The 17,509-nt window shown below is 40.7% G+C and overlaps 1 protein-coding gene across 2 annotated transcripts in view; it reads left to right on the top strand.

Moving 5' to 3' along the window:
- Window positions 1-17,509, top strand: part of GRAMD4 (GRAM domain containing 4) — a 76,470-nt gene that overhangs the window by 7,855 nt on the left and 51,106 nt on the right. For both annotated transcript variants that reach the window (XM_054631864.2, XM_077179079.1), the window contains exon 2: window positions 16,213-16,423. In XM_054631864.2, the coding sequence (XP_054487839.1) occupies window positions 16,213-16,423 (211 nt within the window). The remainder of the gene's footprint in view (window positions 1-16,212; window positions 16,424-17,509) is intronic.

Below are 17,509 nucleotides of genomic sequence, written 5' to 3'. Positions count from 1 at the left end.
ACACTAGTCTTTGGACTGATGGGATCATCAGATAATAGTAAAAACCATCTCTGAAGACTACTAAATCTTGCATTGCCTGCAAGGATTATGTTGTTGGAAGGAGTAGGAAAAATGGCAATCTGTCTGAATATATTCTTTGTGTAGTCTGACTTTTCAAAGCATTAAACCACTTGCAGGTGTTACTACAATTAGATTAAGTTTATAATTCTTTGCACTTCTGCAGTGCTTTTATCCAATATCTCACGCTCCTTTAAAAGCTAATCTACAAAGTAACCCAGAGGACACCTCCGAGTGTCTGAGATCACTTTTTGTACCAAAATGTGGTGTGACTTGGTTTTGTGTAAAACCCTGCATGGTCTCAGCAGCTCTGTGGGATCACAGTGGGTGTGCAGTGGGGAATGCCCTTCCCAAAAAGCTGTGAATGGTGTGGCTGAGCACGGTGATCCTTTAAGAGAACTACCAGCTGCTACCAGGTGCTGGGCTTGCAAGATTGTCCTCACATGGAAGAGCTTCCTGGAAACTTGCGGTAAATAAAACTGATGTCAAGAGTTTTCAAAACACTGCAGAAATGAGAACTCTGTTCTCTTCCAGATTATCTGGAATAATAAGCAAGCCCTTTTCTATTTGGAAGAAATGTTCTGAAAACAAAAGCTTTTGATACTTAAGAAAGGTCTCAGCCTATTTTGAGAAACTTTGTCTTCCCTCCCTGGCAGGGTTGCTTATAGGCTGATGATTGTACATGCATTCAACAGCTCTTTTTACTTTCAGTCATGGGAATAACCAGCCAAGGTGGAATAGTTCTGACTTCCCCAGAAAACTATATTAGGCAGTATTTTTACAGCAAATACACATTTTGTAAAGCTACTTCTGCTTCTTTTCTGTTTCTTCCAGTAGCAATTCTTCCCCAGTTTGAGGCCTCTGCCAACAAAGATTCCCTCTGATGCTGGATCACTTATCCCTCTTGAAAATAAATGAAGCACAAATACCATTTCTTGGAATATTTTACAGGCGGAATGGGGAGTTTACTTTGTTAGCAGTTTGAATTTGCTTGGTGAAGCTCTCTGGCCCTTGCAGTCCTCTGTTAAAGGAGAACAGGGACAGTATATGCTTTTTGAGTAGGAAACAATGGCTGACATTTTCAGTCTGGTTTTCCCGGTGCAGTGCAAGCCTGGCTGTGTCCAGTGCCCACTCTGAGTTTCATTTGGGTGGTTACAGCTCACCTGGTTTGAGACACTACAGGGATCTATTCAAAACTCATTTTGTGTTTTGTTGTTAATACTTTGAAATTGCATAAATATTTTTTTCTTTAGCTATAAGCTCTAAGTATTAAGCTGTTGTCTGTGACTCATTAGTCTGTTGTTGATGACAGTTAAATCATGGAAAATCCTTCCATGCAGTTTGTATTCCTTATTGTCTGAAGCAAACTACAGCTGTTTGTTTTACCCTGAAGGAGGCTTTCTTTTCATCTGGCTAAGAGTTCATAATAACATCTGAGAGCTAATGTGAAAGTACAGCAGACCTCATTCATTGAACAAAATATTTCATGTGCACATTTAACTGTTGAACATTTGTGTTAGATGAATTTTGAAAACACTACATAGACTGACACAAAAAACAGTATCCGTTTCCTTGGTTTTTTTAACTACTTATTCTCATTTCAAAAGCTCCAGCAGAACTAGGTGTTGGTAGTTACACAGAGTGACGTTTTCTAGAACTTTTTTAATCAGTAGTTTAGTTGTTATGGGTTAATACTGCATTCTTGTAAAAGTCAGAAGAAAAGTCAGTTGAAGACCCATATACTTACTGGAAACACTGTGAAGGGGTTCCACCTTGAAGATGGCTGAACAACCACAGATTGCTCATTGTGTGAAATGAGACATGGGAAACTGTGTTTAGGAAACAGATGCATTGCTGAAGGTTCTGAACCACAGAGGAAGCACCAGACACGAGATCTTGAGGTAGATTAGCTACAAGCTGGCAGGTTTTCTTTCATATGAGTTGATAATTGGAATAGCTTATTTTTATTTTTAAATAAGGACTTACTAGTAGATTTAACTTTTACTTTAAAAGTTGTTTTGAAAAGTGTAGTCATAACTGGCAATGTGATTATAGTCCAGTGTGCCAGTATAGTCCCTTGTGTAAGAATGCCAGTAGGAAGTGGTCAGACCTCTTCTGTATGTTTGTTAACTATATACTAAATCTAAAGGCTTTTTTTTCTGTACATATGTGAGCTCTTGGTCAAAGTTCTTAGTGCTGGTTGTATACAAATCAGACCCAACTTTCTGATCCCAGTGTCAGTTGTGATTCCTGGGCACTCAGAAACCTTCACACTTATTAGGAAACAATCCTTCTAATTTGGAAAAACTTGCTTTCATGTCTCTGGGTTGTGTGCCTCCCTCTTCTGAAGGAAGGGTTTTAGTAAGGGGAGGTTTTTATTTTGCTTGTTGCAATATTGAAAAGCCTGATGCCCCTTTTTGAAAAGTCTGATGCCCCTGGTGTGCTGTGGGGCATCAAAGTTGAGTGCAGCAATTAAAAACTAGAACAGCCCCTGATTAAAGCTGCTGTTTAGTTTCTGAAGCCTTTGTACTATCCAACAAATAAAATGATTTGGCAGGGGTATCCATAGGAGATGAACTATCCCTTCATTGTGTATTTACAGCTTTTCTTTTCACCCTAAAGACAGCCAGTCCCTGTTACTCATCAACTCTTCTTCCAAGACTAAGGTGTTGTTTAGGGCAGACTCCCATTTCCAGCCATCCAAGTCCCTGCTCAAGTTTAGTCTGTCTGCCCAGATCCTGCAGCTGGATGGAGGCTCCAGCTGTCTACAACAAAGAAATCCAAAGATATCATTTTCCTTTTACTTACTCTTTACCAAATTTGATGTTTTGTAGTTTCCTTTTGGGCATATATTGCTCTGGAGATCCCAGTATATTCAAGAATACTATGGTGTAGCTTTTTCTTTTTTCTTTTTTTCTTTTTTTCTTTTTATCTTGTTTCTTGTTTCTTTTTTCTTTTTTCTTTTTTTTAAACTTTTGTGCCAATCATGTAAGCAAATCAGAGGCTAGTGGGAGTTCAGTACTAGCTGGTGGTTCCATCATATTCTGCATATACTGACATTAATGCAAAAAGTCTCAGAATTCCAAGTTTCCATGACTTTGAGAGACTCTATCTGTTAAAACATTTGTGTAGTATAAACAAAAGTCTTGATATCCCTATACTGGAATTTGAGCCTGACTTGTAATTCAACTTTTGGAATCCTTCTTGAAAAGTGAAATCTATGGTTTAGGTTTTAAAATTCCAAGATTTAAATATGTGAATATTATTTAAGTAATTGGGAATAAGTTAGAGCTGTAACAAATCCCAGTCAAGAAACTGGCAGAAGTGCCAAAAATGTTGCTCTCTGTCTTCATTTGTATCCATTCCCACATTCTTTAGAGAATTTTCAGGAGGTCTTTAGAGGTCTATGGTGGTCTCTGGCGTTCAGCTGGTGACGGGGCCTCTCAGTTTTAAAATGAGGCACCACTGGCTTCTCTCTTGACTTGGAAAAACACTCTATTTTGTAGGAGTGGTTGGATGAAGAGAGGTGGGATCTCTCCAGAAATCTCCTTTGTGGACTGAGGCAGCTTTGAACTGGGCACAGCTGAAGTGGTTTTATGGTGGCAGGTGGGTGGGTGGCTGCAAGGGCTGTGGCTCCTGACTCCTTGCTTCCCTGCTCCAGACAGACTGCTTGGAAAGACACACATACATGGCTCTCTGCCCCAGGGGACTTTGACCTCTGGACCTTTATGGTTGCCAACTGAAGTGTCAGCATGGCATAAATAAGTCAGATCAAGGAGTGTAGTTCTGGCCCTTGTCCCAGCCTTAGAGGCAGACGTAAATGCCATCCTCTAGCTGCCTTTTAACTTGTTTGGGCTGATTGAAATGATGACTGATAGAATCTTATTTCTTTTCCCTTGGTTTCTTCACTTTGTTACTAAACTCTCTCCCTCTATCTTTGTGTTAATTTAAATCTATTTTGAGTCTGAAGGCTCAACATGTGCCAGGTTGCTATTTGCTGTCATTGGCTTTGGATTATTTTAGCAGCCTGACAGGCTTTGCGTTGTAGCTGTGACATTTTGAGACAAGAAAGTGCTGGGGTTTTTTTATAATAGAGCATGCAAAAAGTATGGTAATTTAGAGAGCTTTTGCAGGCTTGGTTAATAAACCAAAAAGCTGATCCATTAAGTGCATTGGATTCATGTGTTACCCCATGCTTGGGATCAAATGGACCAATCTGGAAGAGATTTTTTTTTTTTCCTTTTACATGTGTTCAGTATGTCTCATGTTGAAACCTGGTGGAAGCCAGCTAGTACTGCTGTTTCTAGAGAGGAGCTGGTTCTCTTGGGAGAAATGCCACTTAGCCTATGTGTATACTTTGGTGGTGATGCTGACAGCAGGCTCCCCCTTGGCAGAGAAGTGGAGCTGGTTTGTTGACATGCCCTGCTTTATTTAAAGACTTGCTCTAAGATAATCTTGTTCCAGTTGTTTCAAGCAGCTTCAGAAATGTAGTTGTTAACTCCTTTGTCATCTGCAGTTATGAGGTGATAGAATGTAAGAGGCACCATTAAAATGTTAATTTTTTACAAATATCACCAAATTAGTATGAACTGGGCAAGCTTATGGTAATTACCTCAGCTGTGTGCTTTATTGTTAGGAAGAGCCTTTGTATCTTCCTTACAGACTTATGTGAAGCATAATTTTTGTGTTTCCTTGAAATGATGGAATTTTTTCTTTAGTTTTTCTTGGCTCTCTTCTTGCTTTAAGGAGGCCTCAAAATTGCTCGTAGAATGTGGCCATGCATCTCCATGTTTTGTCCCTGTTCCTGTGGCAGCCTGTGTATGCTCCAGGCTGCTGGAGGTGGGGAGCTGAGCTGCCCTGTGTGTGTGTGTGAAGATGAGTGCATTATGATTGCTGGCTGGAGCTTGTTTCCAGCAGTGTTGAGTGTCTTGAGTGATGAGTTATTTTGGTTTTGTGTGTAAAATGAAATAGGTTTTGTCAACTAATAAAATTCGGGAGAAAACACAAGAATGCACAGGAAACTTGAGTAATGTCTTTTTTTTTTTTTTCTTTCCCTCCCTGACTTCTCCATCATTCTTTCCAAGGTTATTCTACTTCCTCATAGGCTACGGTCCCCATCTGTGGCTGTTGGTGGGGTGAGGGGATGTACTTTGCTCAGCCTCACCTTCATACTTCTCCATCCGTTGCCTGCTGAACCCTCACTACTGCTAAGCATGTATGGCAGCCTTTTCCTGGGCTGGACTGGTGTCCATCTTCAATCCTCACCTTAGAGCAGTCAGTGGTATCACCCAAATTGGCTTTCTTGACAGCAGTTGATATTACAGGCAGAGGTTGTTGGGAAAGAGCATGGAGGAGATGCCCAGACCACAGCTGCTTCTTGGAAGAATCAGATTTAATAGCAAGGATTTCTGCTGAGTTTTGCTGTCCCAAGCATGTTAAAATCAACATGTGAAATGAAAGTTCTGCAGTTATGGCAGAAGACCCCAGCAGTTTACTGAACAAAAGGGTTAACTTGCAGGATTGTGGTTCTATTCCTTAGGGATCTAGTTTCTCACAGGACTGTACCCTCTGCTCTCTGGTATGGCTACACTAGCTGGGAGTTTTGTTTCTTAAAATTTTAGGATTTCCACTGTAAGCATGGGGACAAAGAGCAGATATTCTGGTTACTGTGGGAATGATGCAGTTCGAAATGTGAGAGAATAGAGGTTTGCTCCTATAAGGAAGATTACCTTGAGCAGCAGGGCTTTTCAATCTGGAGCCTGCTATTTCACTAGGTTAATTATTTAAACAAGTAGTTGCAGTTCAGATATCAAACCCATATTTCAGGTACAGTGATTTCTTTCTTTTCCCAGCAAATGTAAGAGCAGTGCAGTTGGACTTACATAAAGGGTGGCAGTCAGAAGACATGCAGGAGGGGTCTGTGATAACTAGAGACCAGATTCGGTGCTTCCCTGTGTCACACAACTTCCTCTGCTATTTCCTAACTCTTCTACGTGGAGTAAAATATCTCTCTCATCCTTTGACAAGCTGCGTGGGTGGAATGAAGGAGGCTCTTTTCCAGAGTGCTGCTTTCCAGCAGAGCTGCTGTCAGTCTGGTGGGAACTTGACCTTGACTTTTTACTCTGTGGTAAGATTTCAAGGAATAGTTTACATGGCTTTTACAAGGGGCTGTGTAGTGCAGACAGTGCCAGAAATTCAACTGATGACTGAAGCCAGACTTATTGTATAAAACTTGGTCTTTCTGTTTTACTTCTTCATTTAACTTACTCTGATAAACCCCATCTTTCTGTGTTGTGCCTGTCCTTTTACGCATTATTTATGCGATTTTTACACAATATATTATGCCCCTTCATTTAGAGGTTTGACATGATGAGTAATTATAATACTGCAAACTTGTGTATTCCATGGTGTATTTTAACTTTTTTCCCCCTTCCCTCTCTTGTGTATTTGTAGCACCAACTTCAGAAGCATTTTCAGATATTTGTTGGGAGAAAATGACAAGGAATAGAATGAGCAGCAGCTCTGCTTCGTGCGTGGAAATGTCTATGATTTGGAGATTATACACATTCTTTGTAAGCTCAGGGCCAGTATATAAGTAGGAAAGAAAAGATGCTGAATTATAGTGGTGGTTGTAATTGGCATGTGCTAGCTATGTCTTTATAGTTCTTCATGGAATTACAATATTATATTTAACCACAAAGGGAGAAGCTAAAAATCTTTAATGCATTAACATTATTTTTATAACTGCATGGCAGTTGGAGAGCTACTGGTGTTTGGTAAAATGCTCAGTTCTTTTCCTCAGCTGTTTCTGTCTTTTGATTTTTGTAGTCAGCATAACTGAAATACTCGATTTTTTTTTTTTTTGCAACATTCACATTTCAGAAGGTTAATGAATTCTCAGATCAGCAGTAGGATAGTTAAAAATTGGAGAAACAAGTTACAAAGTGTTGTACACAAAATTACTGCATCTTGGGAATCTTTCACTGAAAACTTGAATCAGGATGGTTTCATGTTAACTGGATACTCACAAAGTTCTAGTGTTGACTTCTACTGAATTGTCTCCCTAAATTGAGAGAAGACCCTCAGAAAAGACCATCTTGCTGTACTCTGGCCCTTATTCTTGTTCTCAGTGAGGTACCCTGATAGATATGTGATTTGGGAAGTATTTGGGAACCAGGGCCTGTGGTTCCTTAGTGTCAGAAGGGTAGGGGGGTTCATTTTACCCTGCATGTGTGACACAGCAGTTGCAGCCTGTGGTCCTTTGCCTCTAAGCTTGAGTAATTCCTTCTGTACGGCCTGGCCGTGAGTGAGATCGCAGTGCACAGGAGGCTTGGCAGTGTGGCTCAGGGAAGTGTTTCTCACATGTCAGAGGTGCAGAGGTGGTGAGGGCTGGGGCAGGCTCCCCTTCAGCCCTGGCTTGTGCTCTCAGCTGTGCTCGTGGCTGTGAGCTGTATCTGCTTCACTTGGGTATATCTTTGTTTTTACACACAACAAACAAAAAGGAATGCACAGACATTCTTCAAAACTAGGCAATGCTGTGTACCTTTGCTCTGTTTTCATAGGTTGCTGAGTGAGCTGTGATCAGACACCCTGAGCTGATGAGACACTTGCTTCTGAGAGACCTCTCAAAGAAATACCTCCTAGCACCAAGCCAGTGTGTATAGACCTTGGAAGGCTCTTCTCAAAGAATCTTTTTTTAAGCTTGGGTTGCAGCTCATTTCTACAGTGTCTTTTTTTCTTAGCAGTACCTTCATTCTCTGATTTATCTGTAGTTACCCTCTGAAGATGAACATGCAGTTGAGATGATGAAAAACTTGGCATCAAAGAGGTGTCAATAACTTGCTCTTTCTTACATTGAAGGAATATAATCAAAATTCTTCAAGGCTGGCAGGGCTCACAGTTTTTATAAACAGTCAGTGATTACCTTCTTAATAAACTTTATTAGTCTGCATAAGATGCTCCTGCCAGTATATGTACTTCCAACTTTAAATATTTATTTTAAAGTAGGTTGCAAAAGACCAGCATTATTCTGAGTGTTGTGTCAAGTTAGACTTCTTACAGTTTCCATTTGAACAGTGGAAGAGGAGATAAACCCAGTGATGACTTAATCTTACCCTGTGTTAATTGTATCCTGTCCTTCTGCCCCATTTGTCACCCCCATGTCTCTGTTTTTATAGGCAGAAGCTGTTCTTGCTGAGGGCAGCACTTGCTGTGTGCCCCAGCTTCTTACCTTTTGGAAGCCCATCCAGTTCTGAGCTGCCTGGACCTTCTCATATGCAGAGGCTCTTGCTAAGCTGGTGATGCTCATCTTCCTGTCTTCACCCTCAGCTCTGCCCTGACTAGGAGACAAAATTCAGAGCAAGGAAGCAGAAAAAAGCCTTTTGTCAATGCCAAGCTGTGACAAACTCTTCCCTGTCCTTCAGAGTAGGGAATGAAGCTCTTGAGTCCAATTTCTGAAATGTGCCTTGTGGCAGCTTCATAAACACTGTCTTTAGGGTGAAGCTTTGCAGTTGTTTAACCTCATTTAAGTGCAGGTGGCTTCTGTAAAAGGATGCTTTCTCCCCCTTCCCACCACCACCAGAAATGTTTTCTGTGTGGGAGTAGCAGAATTTCCAATAGTCTGTGCTTCCCGGAGTGAGACTGCATCCCTGTCTGCTCTGATTAAACTGACCTTGCCAGAAAACAAACACAAAAATTAGTTGCTCAGCAATGAGCTGATAAACTGCATGAGTGATCAAATGACGTAAAGGCTGTGGCAGAAATTAATGGGGTTGCTCTCTTTGGTGTCAGCCTGTGATCTAGAGGGCTTCAGGCTTGGCTGGGCTCCTCTGGGATTGGGATGGGAGCACAGCAGGGGAGAAAGGAGGACCCAGTGGGTGACCTGGAAGGGATAAGTTCATGTCAGCAATAGCCTTTATCAGGACATGCTAACCCTTTCACAGGCTATCTGCCATGGCTTGAACTGGTGCCTCCTCCAGTCTATACATGCTGCTGGAGATCCTCTCTGCAGGCAAAGTCTTCAGGCAAGGTTTATTTGTGCAGCTCTTCTGGTGCCATAACCAGTGTCTCACTGTTATTATCTCCCACACAGGTGTCCTGAGGAAGAATGAATTTCATCTTCCTGTTCAGGGGTTAAAATTCTCAATTTACAGACAAATTAATTTAACAAAGCTTGTTAATTTTAGGTTTCACAATGAGAGACAGGTTTCACAATGCCAGACAGAAGAAGTGTGTATGGTGGCTCTCTGTTGGCAGAAGAGGTGTTAGGGTAAGTGGGGAGTTCAGGATAAAGTACAACTCCCACAGACACTCAGTGGAAACAATTAGTGCCTTTTGTTCCTTGACCCAATGGAGTTTGACCTGGGTAGGTACGTGTGTGTGGTGTGGGATTTTTTTTTTTTGGGAACCACTCCACCCACAATTTTCCAGTGGTGGTCAAGTCAAGGGCCCCAGTTTCAGCTGTCTTGGATGTGGAGCAGCAGCTCCCCCTTCTCCATCCTTCTTGGGAGGTGTGGAGGGTCACTGGTGCTGCTGCCTGGCTGACTGAAGGGCTGGTCCCCAGGTGCTTGAGGGATTAAGGTCTGCAACTCTGCAGGAACTGAGCAGCTCATTTTGGGAATGTCTGCCTTTACATTTTTGCCAGATATGTGTGAAGTACTGTGTGAGGAAGGTACAGAAGAGATCCCTACAGCCCCAAGCCACCATGTTCTGGGTCTCCCCTCTTCCCCCAGCCCTTTTGTTTGCAGCAGCCAAGCTGAAGGTTTTGAAGACAAGTCACTTTTACTGTGCAGTCCTGATTTGTCTCCCAGGGAGCTTCATGTTGTGAGCTGAATGACATGTTACTCCCTTTTGGGGAAAAAAAGATAGATTTTACCATAATGCATATTCATGAAGCTGCGTTATGGTTGCTGTGACAACCTCAGCAGCGGTAGTCGAGATCTGTATGTTGAACTTCCTCTCCAGTCCCCATATTGAACTACAGAACATGTTACACAGCTTTCCACTCTTTTCTTCCTCCCCTCCTCCTCCTCCCAGTGGACAATATAAATTGTTTGACTTGATGCTTAATTAATAGCTGCATCTGTTTTAAGTCTCAACACCAAAGCACAACTTCCTGTTGGTTTCCAAACTGTGTTAACTGAGTGTTGCTTCTGCTGGGAGTGTGTACACAGAGGAAGTGATTCTGGTGGGATTTTTTTGTTTGTCTCCTTTCAAACTTACAGACATAATAATCCTGAGTTACTAAGCATAATGTTTCTTCAAAGGTAGCCTGATAACTTCATCTATTATGAAGAGAAACAAGCCACCAGAGTCCATCCCCATAGTCTATCCCTGTCTAGTCTAGTCTGTTCCTAGAGTTTTAAGGACTCCTGACCCTGACAGGAGCTTTTAATAGATATTACTCAAAACCAGAAAGGAGTTTGTTCTGGGTATGTTATGGCCCTGAAGCCAAGGGTGATGTAATTCAAGGAAGACTTGACCACACTGTGACGCTGAGGCAGTGAGTTATTTCAGGATGAACCTGTTGTGATGAGTGTGGGGAGGGCTCAGTTGGAAGATTTGTTTGCGTGTTTGTGATGTCAGAAATTGAGGGCTCTTGTGCAATCCTTGTAATTTTCAGAGTGTTTGTAGGCTGCTCTTGGCCAATCCAACTGAATGTTTGGCCCAAAGTATTGCAGTCTTGGTTTCCAATGACAAGTGATGACATCCTACACTGAGAACCCGAAATGTTGCATTGTCCTGGATGAGCTCAATCTCATGTTGGGGCTGTTCATGAAAGGGCCATGGTGAGTGTGAGTTGTGCCCCTTCTGTGTGCTAGATGTCTTTGGGTTGAGCTTAATGCAGAGTTTTCTTGAAAGGTACAAACTTGCCCTTTTACAAAATCACTCTCTGTTGTTAAAGAACAACTGTGGGTAAAGTTTGGCTTTCTTCACAGATGTGAGCCTTCTGGAGAGTAGTCTGGGAGAAGTCTATGCACGGGGGAAGAAAAGTGTCCTTTTCTTTTATCCTGTGTTCTAGGATGACCCTGCTTGAGTAGGGAGATTGGACCAGATGACCACTTTGGTTCCTTCCACTCTGACCCATTCTAATTCTGTGAAAAGCTAGCAGACAAGGAGCTCTCTGTTGCAGTTGATCTTTCTCTGGTTAGTTTCTTAAATATTAATAAGTACAAAATGTTCGGAAAGTGACTTGAAATAAGATTCCATTCATTAAAATGAAAAATTGGGGGTGAAATCATGTAGCAGGAGGGAACTTTTTGCACAGAACATTATACAGAGGACTCTGAATCTGTATTAGGCTTAGATATACTTGCTGTTCCTTCCAGTTTTAGTTAAACATGTCTAGAAAAAAATACAACAAGCTTAATTTTCAGTGTATGTGGATGGATTGAGTTTGTCTTGTGTTACTGCTCTCCTATCAACTCTCAGGATATTATTAAGGAGCATTTCAGTGTAGAAGTAATGAATACCAAACACAATCTTGATACTTTCCACTACCTCAGTTCGTACATCCCTTCCTCATGATAAGACCAAAATGTCCTGGTGTTGACAACAATGTCTGTATTTGTTCATCCACATACAGCCTGGCTTTTCTTGGATACCAGGGCTCTTACACTGGACTTCTGCAGAAATGCATTTTGAGAATGAAAGAACAATATGAAGGAGATGGAATGTAGAGATGAGAACTAGGGGTATGCTAGATTAGCAGGTCATCTTCAGCTTTCTGAAAAGCTATTTTTCTAGCAAAAGGAACATGGGTGCCTTGAAGGTTACTCTACTGTACCATAGTATGGTACGGCCTTTATGACCTGGAATGACATTCATCCATGGTGTTTTAAGTGGTTTCTTTGTTTGTTTTCCCTCAGGCTCCACACTAACACTTGCTGAGGCAATGCTGTTTGACTTTGTGTAGCAGGTTTGTGTTTTGTTAACAGCTAAGGAAAACTGACTGAACCCTCTGTTGTGAAGCAGAGCCCTTTCTCTGAGAAGTGCACATGAAGATTTCGCTGTTCAATCCCTGCTGGGTCTACCAGGCCACAGACTGTACTTGTGTAAAAACTAAATGCAACAACAGGAAACCAAAACCTGTGTACTACTTGTAGGAGACTCTGCAAGGGGTAGAGTTTAGGCAGGTGTCAGACAGCAGCAGTGCATTGGCTACTGCACTTCCCTGAGTTCCCTCTGCATCCCAACCTCTTCCTCCTCCATACAGGAGTAGAAATGGGGTGGCAGTGGCACGAAGGGGTGGGAGGGTTGTCCATGGGTACACATCTCATGCACAAGTCCCTCCAGATGGCAGGGGTGGCTGTCAATATTCCCTGGAAATGGTTGTCTGCTTACTGAAGCATTTCTATAAATGTAGGCTGAAAAATTTCTTGTAGATCTCCTTACAATTTTCGTGTGGAAGTTCGGGAAAACTTGATTTTTCTGTTCTTAGTATAAATTTGGAATGTGAGTGTATGTTGTTTTTGGGTCTTGATATATTCACTTGAAATAAAGGTCTGGCAGTTGTTTGAGGGTTTTTCATGCTAGGTCAAAATAAAGGCATCTCTTCCCTGGCCCTCTCTAAAAGGAATAAAGCTTCTGGCTTGAAGGACTTGTGTTAGCTGGTAGATATTAATGGCAGATATTAATAATTAATATTAATGAATATTAATATTAATGTTAATTAAAAAGAAAATCTTTAAAGATTATTTTAGCTAGGATGTTTTTTAAGCATGGAGAAAATAGACCTTTTTCACTTGATTATTGTCACATGTATGATAGTGTTGGGAAATGCATGTTTGGCAGTGTTTAAAATGCATGGAATTAAAATACTTGTATTTTTATTAGAGTGTTATGATATTTGTTAATAGTTAGTTTGCAAGCAGAGTGAGATGTGGGTCTGCCTTTGCACTCTGAGCTCCTCAGATGCAGAGAGTTGCACGGTGGTTTTGATGTAGTGGATATGGGGAGTTACTAGAAACAGCCTGAAGTAATCACAGCTGAACCAGCTGGGCTCAGAATGGGTGTTTGGGTAGGGATGGGTCCAGGGTAGGTAGTTGGGAGAAGGTGAGGGATGAATAGCTGTGATGGTGAAGCGAGTGTTTTGATATTTAGTTGCTGTATTTTACAGTAAATCTAATTCTAGATTAGATTCTGGTCTTTCATTTTACAAAAGCTTCCCCAAGCTTGCCTAAATTTGACTCAAGTTAGTTGGAATACAGAATCTCCAAGAATCTTTTTTCCTAGTGAAACTGCTGAAATGTCAGCATAAAAAAAGTTGCTGGTTGCAGGAACAGGCTGCTGACATAAAAAGCCTGTCTTAGATCCAGCATTTGGCTGGAGGCCAGATAATGAGTTTTCATAGGAGCTTGTTGGCAAGCTTACATTTCTGCTTAGGTTAATGTAATGTAACTGTAAGTAATTTGGGAACCTGGTACATGCAAAACAATTTTTAGACAAAATGATCTTATTATTTTTAAATTTTAACTGAGAAGATATTTTTATAAACCAGATTCTTGTACTTCAAGCACTTCAGAAATGCCTTGGAGTGTGGTTCTTTACTATGTCCTCCTTTAATGGTTAACCTAATGAATAATCCTTTAGAAATATTGACCCTCATGACTTACCTGTCAAATCAGAATTTATGCTGACTTCATTCAGTGGAGTGATTTAAAGAAAGGATTGCATTTTTAAAAGGCTAGGTGGTAACATACTTAGGGGTAAGTCATCAGTTTTGTGAGTAAAAAAATACCATAAATGTGTCCATGGGTGACCTGTTGGCCAGGTCATTCTGTGACCTTGGGCTGAAATGCATGAGCCATCCTAGGATGAGAAAGGAGCTCAATTTCCCCAAATGGTGCCCATCCCTGGCAGTTAGGGCAGTGGGCCTCTTCACTGTCCTTGTGGTTTCTTTCAGTCTTCATTCAAAGGGTTGGAGATTGCTTTGTTTCCAGATGTTTTTGATGCTTCTCATTTCTTACACATGCAAGTGAATGTGAATTTACGCTTAAGGGGAAAGAAAGCTGAATTCTCATCTTGATCCATCTGTGGAAGTGCTGGATATACCAGGCTATAAAAGATGTCCAGATCCAACCCTGTCCTTTGAGGATCAGTGGAATAAATGTGATTTTAGAGGAGAATACTGAGGACTCCTGTTTCTGTCCAGGACAGCAATGCTCATCTGCACTCACTGCTCCATCTCTGAGAGGGGTTGAGAGGGCATGGGATGGATGCTTGTCCTCCCTCGTTATGGGCTGCCAGCCACTCCAGAAAAAGGAATAACTCTTCCATGCCTTATTATTTCCATGCACTGCTGTATCATTAGCAGTGGCAGCATGGATGATGAGCAGACAGGATTTGCTTTACAGCTGCTTTGCTGTAGGTCTCCTACATGGTGTGTAAATCTGGTTGAACATAGATGGAGATCATTGTGATGGGAGAGAACCATACAATGGTGCTGGTGCTTATCAGAGGTTTAAACTTCCCTCATACCATTTGTTCCCTAATTGCTATTAATAGTAGGGCCTAGAGATATTTCTGGATGTGATAGCTGACAAGTTTCTTCATCAAATAGTCAATGAATGAGCAAGAAGTGTTTCTATTTTAAACATAGCTCTGACAAGTAAAAGAACTTCAAAGAAAAGCTGTTCTTAGAAAATAACCTTGGTGTGAGTTACCATAAGTGTTTCTCTATAAGTGATAGATTAAACACAGGTTGAAACTTTAAGCATCTCTGATAAAGGAAGAATTTTGTGGGGTTTTTTTGCCAGCTGTACTGTAAGGGGTTTGTATTGGTTTAAAACTTCTGTGTTTAATTGAAAGGTGCTAATAAACTTTGGCAGAGGTGCAAACTAAGACATATTTGAAGGGAATGATCTCGTTTGAACTTGGAGTGAATAGTCAATGCCAAAGTGTTAGGTTAAGTGGAGAATCCATAGGGAAAGTTGAAGAGCTTTGTTGAAAAGAGGTTTGTCCTAGGAGGTGAGAATTGCCTCAGGTACAAAGGCTGTGGTAGCAAAAGGTTTTTGTATTTTGCTCTCTATTTTACTCCTGCAGTGACATGAGTCTGAATTTACCTTTGTACTTCCATCTCACACCAGTGTCTGGGATGATGTGCCATGAAGCCAAGCATGACTTCTAATGAAGAGGATGGTAGTGCTGACCATAGAGGACAAAAGGGTAGTACCAGGAACAAGTGCCTCAAAACAGATTTTTAAAAATCCATTTGCTAGAGCATGGCATCATCCTCCAGATGAATCTCTGTGTGCTGAGATAACTGTGGCTTTTTTGTTATAAACTGACAGAGCAGGAGTGACAGGATCAAAGAACTAAATGTTGGGTTTGGCTTTTTTTTTTTTTTTTTTTTTAAGATGAAGCTTGGCACCTTTGGTACAGAGTGTGATTTCTTGAATGGGACCAGTTTGGCAAGTCTGGATTAAATCAGAAATTATACAGTGCAGTGTCTTGAAAAGCTGCCATTACAATGAGTTTACACACATAAATAAAGCTTTCTTCTGTTGTCTTTCTAAAAGCAAAATTCCAGGGGTATACAAGATTGTCAAGTTTGGTAATTTTAAGGATTTTGGCAATATGTTTGAATATGATTTATGGTCTGTTTCAGTTGTCTAATTTTTAATGAAATCTTCTGCATGGATCTGTCTGTGGCTTTTTTCAGTAAACCTTTGGTACTTTGTTTTGTTAGGCTGAGGTCATAGTGAGATATGATGGCATCCTTACTCTTTTGCTTTAGTTTTTCTTGGAATTTAAAACTTGGTTATGAAGCTTGGTGAATTTTCCTGTCTTTGATTAGAAGCATCACAAATTGAAAAATATTGACTTGTCAGCTAAACTTTCCTTTTTTTTCAAGTAACTTCCTAATCTTTCTTTGGAGTGCAGGTTGTTACTTTTTGCCTATTCTGACTTGCTTTAAAAGCTGCCAGGAGAGAGGGGCCATGATAGTCTGGGAAGAAGGTAAATGATCAACTACTGCAAACTAAACCATGCATCTGTTACACTGTGGAAAAAACTCCTGTTAAGAAGCTAAGCATGTTTTTCCTCAAGTGGCAGGAAGGCACTTGAAAGATGGTTGGGAGTAGTTAGTGATAGAAATGTGTGTATTTAGATTTATTGCAAGCTTTCTAAAATACTCCTGATTTCTTGATCTTGCAGAGACTCCAACCGTCATGTTAAGGTAAAGCAGAAAAGTGCAGTGCTGAACATGCTAAAGAAGTTGGACAAAATAAGGTTCAGAGGTCACAAGAGAGATGAGTTCCTTGATTTAGCAGAGTCTCCAAATGCTTCAGACACTGAATGTGGAGATGAAATCCCGGTGAAGATACCTCGAACGTCAGCTCGAGACAATGAAGAGTTGAGAGACCCTGTAAGTACTCAAATTAGTATCATTATATTATATTAGGTTATTTACTTTTCAGGCAGAAAAATAATAGAAATTACTAATTCTTTATCCTTATATTATGGTTGTAAAACTTGAAGATTGTGGGCTAGGAAGTAACTATCCAGGAATAGGCCTTCATTTTGTGGAAAAATCAATTAATTTCTCAATACTAGAGTTCCTTGTCCCTACTTCTAATTTTAGATGTTGTGAGTTGACAGGTTTGTTAACTTTGGATGTGCTTCTGAATTCTCTCTGGTTTTTATTTGTTTTGTTAATTACTAATGAACATGTGAAAGAGAAAAGGCAGCCTAAGGAGCTCAGATCTGCACAAATGGCACTGTCCAGGACTTTAAGGATAAGACTTGTGGTTGCTTCATTAGTGTTAGAAGGTCACACCAGCTCCTTCTCCACTGCAGTGTTGTAACCAGTAGTGCTTCCATGCAATTAAACCTGTGAAGAGGGTGCTAAAACGTTTTGGTGCTTATAAGCAGAAGCACCAAAGCACACCTACCTTTTTCAAAGACATGGCTTCAGTAAAAGTTAAATATTTGTTAAAAATGTAAAATAAAATCCTTCTTTAAGTGTTTAAAAATAGCTGTGGATCCGTGAGCTTGGAGTGTTACAGTATTAGTTTAGATTTGTTTGTATAATTGTATTGTGGAAGTGACTTGGAATTCAGAACTTATATCACCCTTTGAAAACTTCCTGTGCAGTTTTTATCCCCAAAATGTAACCAGACTGTTGTCTGAAGGCTCATTCCTAGGAGCATGGGGCTTGCTCACAGGAAGCTGTAAACTAAGATTTTCAACTGTATATGCATATGCATCTCCTTTGGGGTTGGCAGCTTGTATCTAGTTCTGTAGCTATTAGCTTTTTTAAATTTAAGTGGGCTTTTATGGTACTACATACAGTCCTGCTTATAGAGAGCTTTTTTGCCAGAATGTTTTTCCTATGATCATGGAACAAACAGGTGGTAATGACAGAGCATGTTTTGGTCACAAAAAGTCTGTTACATGTAAATCCTCAAGCTTCTCAGACAAGAAAATCTGTTAAATGCTATTCCTTTGCTCT

This window comes from Agelaius phoeniceus, chromosome 5 (assembly GCF_051311805.1).
Source record: "Agelaius phoeniceus isolate bAgePho1 chromosome 5, bAgePho1.hap1, whole genome shotgun sequence".
Lineage (NCBI taxonomy): Eukaryota > Metazoa > Chordata > Aves > Passeriformes > Icteridae > Agelaius > Agelaius phoeniceus.
The sequence above is the reverse complement of the archived record's forward strand: the minus strand, read 5'-3'. Positions and strand labels throughout refer to the sequence as shown.